Below are 17,757 nucleotides of genomic sequence, written 5' to 3'. Positions count from 1 at the left end.
TCATGTTTATTTGTTGTGGAAGAATTCACAGTAAACTGAATGTCCTTGGTTTTCACAAACTATTTTTTGAGTGATGAAGGCTCTTACTAGCTGGTCCATTTACATTTTTCCACTTAGTATGTGCTCAGGTTGTCTCTTCAAGCACTCTCCTACCAAACGAAAGTTGGCTAAAGCTTTGTATTGTTCTTCTTTGCAAGGATTTGCAACTGCCTTTATTGGTGGTAGGAGCTTTTGGGCACCAAAAACGATCATCAGCTAAATAAGGAACTATTTACATAATTACTGCTGTATTTGAGTTGATTCTGAGGTGTGGCACGTTGACATAATGCTTTAGAAATTTGATATCTACTGTGCCCTGAAAGTTGTCCCTTTCATTTTTACTCCAACAGCATAAGAATCCTGCTAGTGTAAAAAAAGAGAAGGTGTGTCTTAAAGTACAAACCATTTGTAGCTAATTGAATATAGACAGAAAGATATACTTTGCATGAGAAATTGCAGTGTATCTGTCAGTATTATCCAGTAGCTAACAATCCATGGTTAAAAGGAAGGAAGGAGTAAATATTAGCATTTAATGCCTTGTTGACAATGGGGCATGAGAGAAGGAGCACAAGCTCAGATTAGGAAAGGGCAGGGAAGGAAATTGGCCATACCCCTTTCAAAGGAACTGTCCCAGCATTTGCCAAGAGCAATTTAGGGAAACACAGAAAACTTAAATCTGAATGGCCAGATGGGGATTTAAACCATTGTCCTCCTGCACGGAATAAATAAAAAAAGTTTGTGTACAGACAACTTAAGATATGGTTCTTTTTATAAACAAATTTGATGCTTCCAGTACTGATGAGTGTAAGAAAGGATAAGTTTTTGATTTTAAATGTGGGAAGATTATGATAGTGGATTGTTGGAGAACTTGGATTTTCACCATGTGACATGTCCTTTTCTGAACGGGAAATTCAGAGACCGGTGGTGATTATAAGACATTCAGCTTCTTTCTGTACTTTTAGATTTCAAGCATTATGTACAATTTTAAATAAGTTGTCATTTTCCTGGGATCTGCATAATTTGTGGTGTCTTTCCTCCACTGCCTGATGTAAGAGTAATTTTTATGCCTGGAGGTGTTCTATAGTTAAACATTAAATTTACTCATTGTAATTGTGCGAGCATAGATTGTAACTCACCTGATGAGTTACTGAACATCATATAGGTTCTCAGAAAAGGATAATAAAGTGCTAAGCTTTCACACAAAGTGCAGAGCTATGACTCCCCCTCTTCTAAGAGCCAGAAAAATATTGGATCTGAAGTCTTTAGATTTATAATCTGAGTCTTAACCACTTAGACTTTATTGGTCAGAAGATTTTATCCACATCTGTCAATTTGTTGATGATCTGGTTAGGAATGGGATAACTTTCTTTGTGCAGAAACTTTCATTGTGAATATCTCTGAAGCAGTGGAGGACATTATTTGCAGTTGTGGCTTATTCTACATTTAAGTTATTTTTTGGGTCATTTTTTGACATATTTTTATTCCTTTCTTGTGTCCTTCAGAGTTAAGATGTGGTTTTCATTCATTTAATTGGTGTGATTTTATTGGGAGACATGTGACAGGAAACACATTCTAGATTCTAAAACTGACAGTACTGTCTTATATCCGGTTTTCTTCATTGGAGTTTCTCTTTATAGTGCATTTTATTTGTATACATCTCCTTAACGACTTTATTGGGTCAATGGTTGAGCTTATGTATGCTTCTTATTTGTGCTCCAATTGAGCATACTGGGAACATATGTGAGATAACGTATTTGCATGCTTCTCATTTTTACATTTTTTCATTTCATTTAGTTTCATGTTACATGTATCTGTTTTGCAAAAACTGATGAATTCTTCATTTTTTAAAATTCACCCTCCTGTAAAAAATAGAGAATCAACTTTTTCCAAAATAATTTAATTGAATAGATAAAAGCTCTACTCACCAAGCAGTGGCAGAACATGCATACAAAAGAAGGGTGTAGTTAGGCAAACTTTCGGAACCAGTGATTCCTTCTTCAGGCAGAAGGGTTGGGAGAGGGGTGGTGAAAAATAGACAGGTAAGACAATGAAGGATGTAGAAAACTAAAATGGAGTGAAGAAAAGAGTAGTTGCTGTAAAGAAATGCTGAGACGGGAGAAATTAACGTAGATTAAGGCCAGGTGGGTGGCGAGAACCGAGGACATGTTGTAGCGTTAGTTCCCACCTGCAGAGTTCTGAGAAACTGGTGTCTGGGGGAAGAATCAAGATGGCACGTGTAGTGAAACAGGCACTGAGGTCATGACTGTCATGTTGTAGAGCATGCTCTGCAACAGAATATTGTGTGTTGCCAGTATACACCCTCTGCCTATACCCATTCATCCTAATTGATAATTTGGTGGTAGTCATGCTGATGTAAAAGGTTGAAAAATGTTTCCATAACAGCTGGTTTATGACGTGTCATTTCACAGGTGGCTCTCCCTTTGATAGTATATATTTTGCAGTTACAGGGCTGCTATAGGTTGTGGTAGGAAGGTGCATAGAGCAAGTCTTGCAGCAGGGATGGTCATAGGGGTGGGGTAGGGAGATGGGTGCAGGAGGAGGATAGGGTCTGACAAGAATATTGTGGAGATTGGGAGGGTGACAAAAAGCTATTCTAGGTGTGGTGGACAAAATTTCAGACAGAGTCGATCTCAGTTCAGGGCATGATTTTAGGAAGTCATTGCCCTGTCGAAGTAGCTGATTAATACATTCCAGACCAGGATAATACTAACGCACCAGTGGCATGGTTCGAATTTTTTTTTGGAGGGATCAGCAGTACCAGGACTGGATGTGAGATGGCCTGCGATATTTGCCTTTGAACTAAGCTGGTGGGGTAATTACGTGCATTGAAGGCTGAGGTGAGGTGAGAATGGTGGTATATTGCTGTAAAGAGTGTGCGTCTGAACAAATACATTTGTCTCGAATGTCAAGGCTGCATGGGAGGGAACGTGTTACATGGAAAGGATGACAATTGTCAAAATGTAAGTACTGTTGTTTCTTTATAGGTTTAATGTGGACGGAAGTGTGTAGCTGACCTTCAGTGAGGATGAGATCAACATCAAGGAAAGTGGTGTGGGATTCGGAATAGGACTATGTGAAATTTAATTTGGAGAAGGTATTCAGACATTCCAGGCATTTTAACAGATCAGCCTCACCATGAGTGCATACGGTAAAGATGTCATCAATGTATTTAAACCAAACCAGGGGCTGAAGACTTATCGATGCCAGGAAAGCCCCTGGTTTGGTTTAGATACATTGATGACATCTTTACTCTATGGACTTGTGATGAGGCTGGCATGTTAAAATTCCTGAAATATCTGAATAACTTCTCCTTTCTTTCACCTTTAAGCTCTCAGGTTTTCAAATCTCGTCCGATGCAGTCCCAAACAACCAGTCTTTCCTTCACATCCCGTGCATTATGTCTCTCCTGACCCGTGGTTCTGGGTGACTTTCCCAAAATCTGTCCCTTTTTCTAGACCTCTCCAGTCCTCCTCCTTCACCCGCTTCCTTCACCTTCAACCCTTCTGCCTGAAGGAGGAGCCACTGGCTCTGTAAGCTTGCCTATTTACAATCTTCTTTTATGTGTGTGTTCTGACACCACTTGATGAGCAGATTTTTTATATGACCTCTGTTAGACATTGTTGCCCATTTTCAAGTATTTTTCACTAAATGTAAATGTAGGCTCTCGTGGCCATTGTCACAGTCAGTAAAATTCTTCTGGGTTTGAGGCCGCATTATCATCTGTAAAATTCCGACATTTCGGCGTCTGTTGCAAGGCGCCTTCCTCAGATGCCTAAACGTCAGAATTTTACAGGTGACATCCCAGAAGAATATTATTGACTGTTTTTCACTAATTATATTAATGAAATTCTGAATGTATTTGTGTGCTCTTTGGCTTCATGGTTATTATGGAGGACCCTTCATGTGAAATTGCCCATCAGACTAGAACCATCTACAGGCATATTCTTGACAAATGAGTAATCCATGACTCATCTCGTTGTTTTGGCCTGTTCAAACTTCTTTTATCATCTGAGTTCCCAGTATAACTTGCTGGACAGCACTCCTAGGGATAGTGTATTTCAGAAAATGGGTTAGCCACAACCTGTTGTTTGTTTGTAGTATGAATCTTTTACCCTGTAGCATCCTGCAGGAGTTACTTCCTGTGATCTGTAATTTGTTTGCTGTGTTGTAGTCTTACCTGTTTTCTTTCCTTTTGTAATTTTATTTTGTGTTAGCTACCCATAAATCAGAACAAATAGAAAGCTAGTGCTGAGCACTGTTAATTTTTGTTTGTTGGTGTCATTAATAATGTAGGATGAATGAGAAAGTGACAGTTAGTGCTGGCCGTAGTTTGCTCCTCTGAAACAGCAGTTATAGAACAGAAGGCATATTGTACCCTTCCTGTAATTAGACCATAATTAATTCACCATTCTATATGAGACTTCAGAGAACTTAGACTTACATTTGGATCTTAGTTTTTAAAACCAGTAATATGTCAACTCCTGTCTCCTTCAAGCTAAATTCCAGTAATGAAGCACATGAATTGACTTTTTCTTGGTCAGATGCCTTCCCTGAACAACATTTTAAAGACTTCTCCCATCAATCATTTTCGTACAATGTTGTGAGCTCTGGAGCCTGCTGTGCTACAGCTTATTGTATGAGCATTGTAATCATACAGGTTTTTCTCAAGGTTATGTGAAGTTTTTCAGTGTGAATCTCAAGGACCTTTTTTGCAATATTCATTTTTAGCGTTCCATATCGTAATCAATAAAAATTAAACTCTTGTAGCAGTGGTTCCCAACCTGGGGGTGATTACTCCCTGAGAGGTAAAATGAAATTTTGTGAGGGGTAAAAACAAAAGGGTTTGATTCTGATTCTGTCACAAAACTAAATTATTTTTAAAAGATCTGTGCTACTATCACAATTTGGTAAGATTAATATTGACTATGTAAGTTATCAATAATTATTTTTTTCTCAGTTGCTAGCATTATGGAGATCACAGATTTCTCCCAGAGTCCACCTATCACACACATGCTTTGTGCTTTGTACCATACATTGATCATGGCAAAAGCAAGACATATATGTAGCAAATGCGTAATATCTCATGAAAATGTCTTCTCCATGTTATAGATAGTTTGTGCAGTAGACCAGAAACTGCTTCATTGCTCACTTTGAAACAGATAAATAAACTAATTGACAGCATGACAACAGTATGCAGAGTGTCCCAGGAGGAGTGGTCAATATTCAGGGATATGACGGGAACAATCATTTGAAGCAAGAAAGGAATAGTAAACATAGGCTCTAAAATGCATACCTTAAGAGCTATCAGCACTTCTTCATCTTTGATACTGTGAAAAACATGTCATCTACTGCAAGCTCTTTGCTTTTCACATTTTGAGAGGTGGTAGTATGGACCAAAACAAGAAAAAGAAGTCCCGTAAACACAGGCTATAATGTGCATACCATATGAGCTCTGAGTACTGGTTCATATTTGCTAGTGTGAAACACCTCTCTCCTACTGAACAAGCGCCTATGGTGTTTAAGTTATGTACTTTAGAGTCCGTGAGTACTAAAGAGTTTTTTCTTATTTGGGTCCATACTGTCTCCTCCCAAAACATGGAAAGCAAGGAGCTTGCAGGCAAAGAAATTTGTTTCACAGTATTGAAGATGAAGTAGTAGTTATAGCTCTTGTTGTAGAGCCCATGTTTACTAAGACTTTTCTGATGCTGTACATAGTACTATTATTATTATTACTACTATTATTAGAATGGACAGACACAAAGCCTTAACAGCCTAGTTCAAAATTGAGGAATCCAGTAATCAAATGATTTACAAACAATAAGTGTAGTCCACACGTGTTAACTTGGTTCATTTAAATGAAGGTGCAGGTGAAGTGCCACTAGGGAAAGTAGTAGTACAGGAGAAGTGTGTATTGCAACAAGTGCCTACCCTCACTGTTACTGGTTAGCACTGGGAATTCTCTCTCTCTCTCTCTCTCTCTCTCTCTCTCTCTCTCTCTCCCTCCCCCTCTCTCCCCCAACCCACCCCACCCCCTCGAATGCAACCCATGAAACTTGGAAAAGAAATGTGGGATTCAAGATTTATAGATGTAAAAGTGATTTTTGATTATGATAGCAATGAAAATAAAAACAAGTAGTTGTAAATTCCAGGACTGAATAACAATATTGTTGTTAAAACAAGTAACTGAATGGATCTGGAACATGATTTATGATGTGCACTCGCTGAAAACAACTCAAATACTGTATAAAAATGGTTTTTAGTCATAAGCATTACCAATTATCTCATTGGATCATTAGTTTCTGACTCAATAAAACTTCCAGAAAACAAAATGTCATTCATCTTCCACTATTTTTTAAAATAAAAGTGTTCAAAGAAAGTTCTTTTTCATTCTGATGTTTAGTCAGGTGCTGACATTGGTGATGGTGGGGGGGGGGGGGGGGGGGGGAATGGTGGTAGGGTGTAGATGGGGGTATTGTCTAAGATTTGGTGGCACTCAGGGTAATAGTGCAAGAAAATCTGGGAAACATTGTCTTCTAAGAACACTTTGTTTGTCTATCTGCCTGCGTGTCTGCCTGTCCGTCTGATTGTTAAAAACCCTTTTTCTTAGGAAAGAGTGGGGATATGAAATTGAAATTTATGTCACGTACTAAGGTCTACAATCCCTTAATGGTGTAAAAATTTGAAGCTTCGAAGTCAATGCAGTCAGAAGATATAGTCATTTATGTCGCATACTTTGGTACTCACAAACTCAACGCATCAAAACCTGTAGGGTATTTCTTGTTGGCCTAGACTCACAAAATTTGACAGGAAGCAAAGTTTCACAGTACAACCATAGGAAAAAGTCTGGAAGTTGTGACTGTAATTATTTCACATGGGGGGGGGGGGGGAAGAAAGAAAGATTGTCATTTGTACGCTGACTCTCTTACTGTTAAGATGGCTTTTCCTCAGGAACAGATAGACATAATCAAGTTCAAATTTATGTCACAGCTTCTAAGACAAAACAATCAGAAGATATGGTCATTTGTGTCACATATGTAGATACACACAACTCACTTATTAAAACCCATTGACCTAGAATCATGAAATTTGGCTAGAAGCAAGGTTTCACAGTACAGGTAAAGGAAATAAATCAGAAATTTGTCAATATGTAAATCTACCACATGAAAAACATTCCTTTTGCCATTTATTATCCGACTTCAAACTTAAAGTTAAAACATTCTCGAAATGGTACCGATTGGCTGTCGTGTCATCCTCAGCCCTTAGGCATCAATGGATGCAGATACGGAGGGGCATGTGGTCAGCACACCACTCTCCGAGCATATATAAAAATATATAAATAAAAATAAGTCTTTCTTGTACCTGGCCAATTTTTTCCATACATTGTTTTAATTATTATGCTGATAACTGTAATGCTAGACATTGTTTATAATTTTGATCAAATCTTTTGTGTGTGTGTGTGTGTGTGTGTGTGTGTGTGTGTGTGTGTGTGTGTGTGTGTGTGTGTCTCATGTTTTTTGTTGTATTGTAACATATCCCACCACTTCAGCAAAAAGGCACATTGTTCTTCTGAAGTAATGTAGTGTTCAGGTTTGGTGCATTTTCCTGTTCTCTATAGTTGGAAACAGTTGTCAGATTTCTCAAAGCTGATAATGTGTCATTAGTCTGAAAAAATCGTAGAAATGTGGCTGGATGAGCTAATCAAAAGCTACCAGTTGTGTTGACCGTTAACTCTCTGTCAATTCTGAAAGATCTTGAAGTTCACATTTGTCATTTGTTGTTCATGTACAGTAGATCTCATCAAGAAGGAAAATCTTCAGGGATATGGAATCAGTCAAAGTATACATTAATTACTATTTTTGGAAAATTAATCTGAAAACTGTAACAATAATACATTATTGCTTTATTGATAAGGATATTTTCTGGAAAATTGATTGTAGACTGTAATAACATCAAATTATCTCACTTTATTGATAAGGATTTCCAGTTTCTTACTTCATGTTGGAGGGGACCTTGTTGAAGGTCTTTGTACCACTGCATGTAACTCCACTCCGAACCCCAGACAGATGGGCAAAGTCAAAATGAATACAATTTTTGTCAAGTTGTAATTGGGTGCTGTATTGGGGCTAAAATCCAGGCATGTGCATTTCACAGCATTGTAGGCAGGTTTTGAGTTCTGTCATTTAAATTTTTTAGCAGGCAAAGAGCTAGGAGTGGTAAGGAGCCAGTAAAAAAACCACATTTTCAGGAAAAGATTAATTTATTAAATAAGAATTTCTCCAAGCTGTTTTTTAGATTTGAAAAAAAAAGTGAAATCAAGCTTAAATAAATGCAAGAAATGACCAATAAATATTTAATATTTTAATTTTAAATTGAAACTAGAAATGCTAAGATAGTGCAAACCTTGACCTCATTGGTTATACCACCATGTAAATTCAACAAGGCACAAGATGACTTCAGTAGCAACTAAAACAGACAAAAACATTTTAGTTAAGACATGTTCCCAAAAATATACATCAAGCATCAGAAAACATATTTTGTTAATGGTTCAGTTAACACCTGTAAAGACAGGAAATCAGAACAGCCAATTAACTACTATTAAACAATGTGTAATGCAGACCTGAAAATATTATTTTATTGCTCATAAATAATGAAGTAAAATGCAAATCTGAGCCAAAGAACAAGTAGCAATGTGCAGAGCTTGATTTTAAATTGAGATCACTCAGCCTAAGTTTATAAAAGAATGTATAAATAAGATTTAAATGAGAAGCCACTCAAGGCTTCGCTACTAACAGTAATCGGTAAAATTAATCTTGAGTACCAGACTCAATCGCATAAAGGTAGGGCAATAGGGCAAATAATATTCACAAATTGTGAACTAGTCTCAAACCTGATAGGCAGAAATAATAATGGGACTGGGTGTTTGTGTTGTTTTTGTCATCATCATCATCATCATCATTCATGACAGTGGCTGATCAGTATTGTTCACTAACCAATTGATGATGAGCAAGCAGAGACACACATATGTTCACCCACTGATTTTTGTGATTTTGGCTTAGAGCATGCGGTACCCATACATGTGATTTTTGAACTTCTACCAATGCATACATATGTTGCACAATAGTAGAATGATCATAATTCATCACATTTGCCAATTCTGTAGTACACTGACAAGGATAATTGTGGATTAATGTGCTTAAACAGTCTTCATCGAATCGCAAAGGTTTTCTTGAACATGGAGAGTCGCTAATGTCAAAACAATCCTCCTTCAAATGAGAGAACAATTTTCTTGGCATGCTCTGTCCAATAACATTATCCCCATACACAGAAAAAATGTTTCTGGCTGTCTGTGCTGCTATCACCTGTCTGTTGAACTCAAACAGAAGGATGTTCCAGTTTCTTCACATGACACTTCTTTTTCTAGTGTATACAGCTCCGTTCACTTTCTCCAAATGACACATTATGTTAACTCAAATAGCGAAAGTGAATTGCAAATAATAAATGATAATCAATAAATAGACCCATAGTAACCAGAAAACCAACTTGCAGAACAAAAAAATGACAAATTTATGCACCAATGCTATAATATAAAATGAACTTGCAAAATTATTTACATTATATCTGTAGAGTAAAAGAATTTATCGCAAGTTCAACAATAAAATAATTTAACTTCCTGGCAGATTAAAACTGTGTGTCGGACCGAGACTCGAACTCAGGACCTTTGTCTTTCGCGGGCAAGTGCTCTACCAACTGAGCTACCCAAGCATGACTCACGCCCGGTCCTCACAGCTTTACTTCTGCCAGTACCTCATCTCCTACCTTCCAAACTTAACAGAAGCTCTCCTGCGAACCTTGCAGAACTAGTGCTCCTGATAGAAAGGATATTGTGGAGACATGGCTTAGCCACAGCCTGGGGTATGTTTCCAGAAAGAGATTTTCACTCTGCTGCCGAGTGAAAATCTCATTCTGAATAAAATAATTGTTTTAGTGGTATAGAAAGGAGTTGGACAAGTCATAAAAAGCTATAGTCCTTTCACTTTCCTCTCTGTAATGTACAAGATATTCACTAAAATTATTAACAGCAATATATGTTTAAAAAATGGATTTAAATGCAGAACAGGAACAAGCTGAGGTGCTTATAGCACATTGAAGCCATTACAAGTCATTAACAAAATTAAGAGTCTGAGCAGTGAGTGACAGTTATTACATTGTCTGGTATTAAATCATTTTGACAAAGCTTTCAAAGCTGTTTTCATAAAATCTGTTCTAAAAAATCTTGTGAAGTGAAACCTGTGCTAGTATGTAAATAATACACTACTGGCCATTAAAATTGTTACACCACAAAGATGACGTGCTGCAGACGCGAAATTTAACCAACAAGAAGAAGCTGCTGCGATATGCAAATGATTAGCTTTTCAGAGCATTCACACAAGGTTGGCGCTGGTGGTGACACCTACAATGTGTTGACTTGAGGAAAGTTTCCAACCGATATCTCATACACAAACAGCAGTTGACTGGTGTTGCCTGGTGGAACATTGTTGTGATGCCTGGTGTAAGGAGGAGAAATGCGTACCATCACGTTTCCGACTTTGATAAACGTCGGATTGTAGCTATTGTGATTGCAGTTTATCGTATAGTGACATTGCTGCTTTCTTTGGTCGAGATCCAATGACTTGTTAGCAGAATATGGAATCGGTGGGTTCAGGAGGGTAATACGGAACGCCGTGCTGCATCCCAACAGCCTTGTATCACTAGCAGGCGAGATGACAGGCATCTTATCCGCATGGCTGTAACGGATTGTGCAGCCATGTCTGGATCCCTGAGTCAACAGATGGGGATGTTTGCAAGACAACAACCATCTGCATGAACAGTTCGACGATGTTTGCAGTAGCATGGACAATCAGCTCGGAGACCATGGCTGCGGTTACCCTTGACGCTGCATCACAGACAGGAACGCCTGTGATGGTGTACTCAATGATGAACTTGTGTGCACAAATGCCAAAACATCATTTTTTCGGATGAATCCAGGTTCCTGTTTACAGCATCATGATGGTCGCATCAGTGTTTGGCGACATCGCAGTGAACGCACATTGGAAGCATGTATTCGTCATCGCCATACTGGCGTATCACCCGGCATGATGGTATGGGGTGCCATTGGTTACACGTCACAGTCACCTCTTGTTCGCATTGACGGTACTTTGAACAGTGGACGTTACATTTCAGATGTATTACAACCCATGGTTCTACCCTTCATTCGATCCCTGCGAAACCCTACATTTCAGCAGGATAATGCACAACCACATGTTGCAGGTCCTGTACAGGCCTTTCTGGATACAGAAAATTTTCGTCTGCTGCCCTGGCCAGCACATTCTTCAGATCTCTCACCAATTGAAATCGTCTGGTCAATGATGGTCGAGCAACTGGCTCGACACCATATGCTAGTCACTACTCTTGATGAACTGTGGTATCGTGTTGAAGGTGCATGGGCAGCTGTACCTGTACGTGCCATCCAAGCTCTGTTTGACTCAGTGCCCAGGCGTATCAAGGCCCTTATTAGGCCAGAGGTGGTTTTTCTGGGTATTGATTTCTCAGTATCTATGCACCCAAATTGCGAGAAAATGTAATCACATGTCAATTCTAGTATAATATATTTGTCCAATGAATACCCGTTTATCATCTGCATTTCTTCTTGATGTAGCAATTTTAATGGCCAGTAGTGTATATGCATAAATGCTGCAGCTTCCATTAGATTTCATCAGGATAGTGGGAAGTTCAGGACTGACCAAGGATTTGGAGTAGGTTTTAGATCCGTAAACTGGGTATATGAACATACTTGTCAGTCTGGTTTTAAATGTAGCTGAATATGGCAGGAAATTCCATTACATGCGGAACAGACAAAAATTGCATTTAAAATCTGTTTGTGGAGCCATGACTGACAGTCATCATTAGCAGCCATTTCACATTCTGAGAAGTATATCAAAATATTCGGATTTGGATTTGTTATTTTGTGTTATGGTTGAACCATTGTAATAAAAATGACAAGGCTTATTGTGAACAACAGTACTATTTACAAACACCCATGAAATTTTTGATCATTTGTCATCTGTTCCTTGGTGTTGCAGATTGATGTGAATGACCGGCACAGACTGACCTAAGGACGCATTTATCTTGGCGTTCAACACTCTTCAATACTTCTTCTCTAGTAAAGCAGCAATTCATGGCTGCGATTCATTTAAAAGATCATGCTGAGAAGAAGATATCTTTGGAGCTCCTCTGAAAGTACCTGAACCGGGGAAATTTGGTCACTCTTCTGCAACTCGAGAGACATGTTCTTGAGGCACTGACTCACCTAATGGCCTTTCAGTAACATTGTTCTACATAACTACTCACTGCTCCTCTTCCTTCCATTGCAATATCACTTCTCTCTCACTAATCAGCTGTTGCAAAACTGTTTGCAGCAACACAAGAGTTTGTCCACATTGTGTGTCTGAACTTGCCGAATATGAACAGAGGAAGACTGTGACATTCCTTAGTATTCTGTGGAAAAATCTTATTATTTGGAATTCATTGCTTAACAACTTCTGTAGAGCTGTCATGCCTGCAGAAGGGAACACAACACCAAGCTGTAGCTGAACTAAACGTGGTTGACAGACGGTGGACAAGACACAGACAATGACGATACCAAAGCATCACATGTAAGCAATGAAGTGCAAAGTGGAAACTATCATCACGATGATGTCAACAGCCCAATAGCAAAGAGAGAGATAATCTGAATCACTACCAGAGAGAAAGACCAAGCGCTGAGTGAGATTGTTATCCAATAGTCCGTAGTACAGCGATTATAATAACGCACAATAACAGATGAAAGTACAGAGCTGACTGACAGTTCCCTGGATGGCCATATTTACATCAGACATGAGGACCACAATTGGCCAGCGTATTCACATGGCGAGACGTGTGGTGCACTCACATTATGAGAGCAATGCTGTGGCAAGACTGTGTCCTCTAATGGCCATCTAGGTCCATTACCTCCAGCAAGCATTCAACTTTCACGGAGCTGGATACCACAAGAAAAAAATCCTTATTGGTATTTTGAGAGATTTTGATTAGCTTATCTCAGATTTCAGACTAGAACATTATGTCTAAAGAATAAATGTCACCATTATTTCATGCAAAATTATTGATTCATACTTTGTAATTTTTATCCATGCTCTGGAATATATTTCTCATGGAAATAGACATTCGTTGGCAATATAACATACGCAAAACTATGACAAACTGTATTCTATTTACTTAGAGGCATAAAATTAATCAGCATGAATGAATGTTGATAGAAAGACTACCATTCTTTATCTATTGGAAGGGATGAAGGGTTGGTGTAAGAGGGACTGATCAGTGCATTACCATTACAAGAAAAAGGATTAAATGTACATTAAAAATCATTTTTGAATGTTTCCACAGAGTAATGGGACTTCATCTAGATCATACAGCAGTCTGTTCACAAAATTTTTGAGTTGGGTTGGGTTGTTTGTGGAAGGAGACCAGACAGCGAGGTCATCGGTCTCATTGGATTAGGGAAGGACAGGGAAGGGAAGTCCGCCGTGCCCTTTCAAAGGAACCATCCTGGCATTTCCCTGGACCGATTTAAGGAAATCATGGAAAACCTAAATCAGGATGGCCGGACACGGGATTGAACCGTCGTCCTCCTGAATGCGAGTCCAGTGTGCTAGCCACTGCACCACCTCTCTCGCGAAATTTTTGAGTGTTTTAACTACTTTGGAAATGGAAATTTTCCCGGGAATCGTGTTTATTTTATAAGAAATTCGAAACTTAATTTTGTTCTATCTCGTCAGTACTCCAGAAATGTTACTTCACTTTCTCCAGAAAATTTTTCTGTAATTAATGACAGATTTAGTGCAATTTTCATACTGTAACTTACTGGTGTATATGTAAGTGGGAACAGAAAATATGTCCATTGCTGTTAACAAATGTGAAACAACAGCAACAATAATAATACTTGATTTGAAGTTTCCCCTTTCACTTATTCATTCAAGAAGAGAGCATAAATTAAAGTAGCAGAATTTTAGAAAGGAACCGATGATGTAATGAAAGGGAACACTTATATTCTCAACTCAACTCCGCCCAAACAGGCCATGAAGGCACAACGGTACCGACTGGCCGCCATGTCATCCTCAGCCCACAGGTGTCACTGGATGCTGACATGGAGGGGCATGTGGTCAGCACAGCGCTCTCCCGGCCATATGTCAGTTTCCAAGACCAGAGCCGCTACTTCTCAATCAAGTAGCTCCTCAGTTTGCATCGCAAGGGCTCCGTGCACCCCGACACTTACATTCTAGAAACACATTTACTCACTGAGGTAAATTGTTGGGTTTCGTGGGGTCTAATGTATTTATTGCTGATACTGTGCTCGAATATTGCTAATCAGGCATCCAAATTGTAAGCATTGTTCAAGTGAAACACTGACAATGCCTGTAACACCAAGAATATTATTTGCCATTCATCTGCAAAATGGTTGGGTAGTGAAACTGGTAATCTGTTGTATCTGTGCAGAAAATTTGAATTTCCATGGACAACTGTGCTATGTACACACAGTAACCATTTGTAACAGAAGTGTATTGTATACATCCAAGAAAGTGTGGTGTGGCATTTTTAATATTTTGTTGGAAGAAAGTGACATTTATTATTGAATACAAGCCTTGTATTGGGAAGTGTGCTTCAAATGTAGCACTGTGTTCAAGTGATATGTCCAGTTTCATAGTAGCAAACAGTGTATGACAACCTGTACAGTAGCCTGTAATTGATGTGGAAACAGTTTCTCATATTGGCATTTTGGCAAGGGAGAATTGCCGTATAACAGAAAATTTGCGTTGCATGGAGAATCTGATATTTTCACAATGAAGACCAAGGCTTGGGCATAGGAAAGTGCCTGGAATGCATGGTCCAATACAAAAGAACAGGAGGGCATTCTTCTAGCAAATTGTGGCTATGTAGGAAACATGCTATCATCTTTTCCAAACAGAATGAAGTCATTTTTTCATCAAGTTGAAGAAGGTCCAGGCACCTGTCATGGCTAGAAAGGTTGTGCTGAGCTTGTTCTTCGATATCCAAGGATAATTAGTGCTGGAGTGGATGTCTAATGGGACCATAATCGTTGCTCAGTACCCAGTGCTATTGGAACACTTCACAGAACCTTTAAAGGGCCATTAGAAGCAAGTGGCCAGCCAAACAGTCATGAGGTCCGATTTTGCTAACGTTAACTACCAATGTGACTTGGAACGCCTGCATTCCTCACCCACATTACAGTCTGGGTATATTGCCTTCTGATTACCACATATGTGGCACACATATGTGGCACAGGAAGGTCAGGGCATTATTTATGATCAAGTGATATGTGGTACTGTGGAAAGTTAGCTTTGTCTGCCCTCATCATTCTTCAAGAAAAGTATAGAAAAACTTGTACCATGCTGGGAAAGTTGCTGGAACAATGAGGGTAATTATGTGTATGCTCCCTCAAAGCCTCATTATTGTACTTCTCAATTGCTGTATTCTTTCTTTGTCAGTAAAGTTATCTTTGACGTCTCCGACACAAGTATATTTTATCTAAACAAACCTCATGCATCAGTTGTGGCTTGCTCTTTGTTATTTTGAAATTAAATTTATCAACTATTTGCTGATATCATTCTTGGAATGGAAGTGTCACACCTGCATGGGTACATAAGAAACTATCAGCATTTGCTTCATGGACCCCCAACTGACAGTGGCTATATATTTTGAATCTACAGCAAATACTATCAGCATTTACTTCAGGGACCTCCACCTGACAGTGCCTATATATTCTGAATCTACAGTAGACATAGAACTATCGAATTTATTCATCATTTATTGTACGTAACATGTGGATCAGTTTTTCACAATTTTTGTGTTTGTGCTTGTCTTCATACTGCTTTCTGCATTGATTTAAATGAATGGAAAAATAAAAAGAGTTTCATTATTGTTACTGTTTCAGCCGGCACTCCAGCGTCTCTGTCTTGCGGATCGATGACGCTGGGGTCGACAGATCCCCGCCGCAGGACACCGAGTATGACAGCGACTTCATCACCGACACATACAGCCGATATCCACGACTTCGACACACGCGACTTTGTTATTGCTCCCACCCTGACGCCCTCACCACCTCTCACCACTTCCCTATCGCCAGGGACATCAGTTACTTCCAGTCCCCAGCATTTTTACCCCAGGACCCCAGGCCAGCAGAATGCTACGGACGACGAAGAACAAGAGTTTGTGAACGCACGGCAGCAGCCACATCCGCAGAGCCCTTACCGTCACCCGAACACAGGTCAGAAAACAGCCAATCATCTTCTCACTACTGCTTCTCCAACCCAAACTACGTTTACTGTTCGTACAGTCCATCCTCCCTCTAACATTCCAACTACCTCCAGTGCTACTAACACTAACATTAAGAGTGGGGAACTGGTAATAACTCATTCCACCGGTCGTCACGAATGGCAGCGAAGTTCAAGCTGCCGAAATCTGCCAGATGATCATTCGAGCTCTGGAAGAGGCTATTATGAGTCTTTTTACAGACAAGAAAGACTGTTAGATGCCCCAATCACCCGTTATGATGACAGCCGGCGCACCTGTTACAGTGCTGCTGGTAGCAAGATGGGGTCTGTTGACAGAGGACCTGATGCAGTCACTCCTGATACACGCATTTATTCCAGCAGCTACCCCGGCACTACTTCAAGTCTTTCAACGGAAAGTGGAGGTGGGGAGGAGCCAGGAATGATTGAAGGAGGGAGTGAATGTATATTATTGGGTACAGCTGATACTGGATCACAAGAAGAAATTGTTTTGTCCCATGACGATCTCTCTCATGATTCGTATGAACTTCTGGAACGAGAGCAAGATGAAGATGATGATGCAGAAGATGAGGCAGAATTAGATGGTATCACTTGTAGATCCAAAATAAAGAGTTATGCCGGAAGTAGATCTGGGAGCATTGATTCAGGTGGGGACAATTTACCCCTGGATGAAAGTGCACCAGACACTAATGCAAGAGACAGTTCTCGGAGCCCAGAGATATTCCAAATGGACACTGATGATCTTACTGTTAACGATACTTCTGCACTTGATAAATCGATTGTTGACACAGTTCCTGTTAAACCTACATTGACTAGTACAAATATTGTCAATGGCAAGGAAATCAGCATTTTAGGTGTCAAAAGTGATGTGCCAGCTGTAGAAATTATTTCTGAAACTCCTCTGAAGCCACAGTTAAATGAGGAGGAATCTAAAATCAAACCTGCCATTAATTTAGATATTTCTGAAAATGTAGCAAAGACCAAGCAATTTGATGACATAATTCCCATAAATATTGATACTAAAAAAGAACTGTTGATAGATGGTCTCTCAAATAAAGATTTGAGAGAAAATCTGAAAAATGCAGAAAGACAAGCACAAACTCTTTCCGTGGATTATCATGAAAAGTATGAGAAAGAATTAATAATAGATGTCAGAGAAAAGGGTAATTTGGTTAAGGATACTATTCATCGTGCTCCTGTAGAAAGAGTGAAAAGTGATTCCCATGAAGTTAGTAAGCAGATGGCTAATCGTGGTAAACGCTGGGCATTGACACATCAGAAATCTATTGATCTTACTCTTGCTGACAGCACAGAT

General features: G+C 39.3%; 1 protein-coding gene across 1 annotated transcript in view; it reads left to right on the top strand.

The window, feature by feature from the left end:
* The window catches only part of LOC126458053 (FERM, ARHGEF and pleckstrin domain-containing protein 1), a 761,742-nt gene that overhangs the window by 604,839 nt on the left and 139,146 nt on the right, over window positions 1–17,757 (top strand). The window contains exon 11 of the mRNA XM_050094851.1: window positions 16,085–16,417. Coding sequence (XP_049950808.1) covers window positions 16,085–16,417 — 333 coding nt within the window. The remainder of the gene's footprint in view (window positions 1–16,084; window positions 16,418–17,757) is intronic.

This window comes from Schistocerca serialis, chromosome 2, assembly GCF_023864345.2.
Source record: "Schistocerca serialis cubense isolate TAMUIC-IGC-003099 chromosome 2, iqSchSeri2.2, whole genome shotgun sequence".
NCBI lineage: Eukaryota > Metazoa > Arthropoda > Insecta > Orthoptera > Acrididae > Schistocerca > Schistocerca serialis.
The sequence above is the reverse complement of the archived record's forward strand: the minus strand, read 5'-3'. Positions and strand labels throughout refer to the sequence as shown.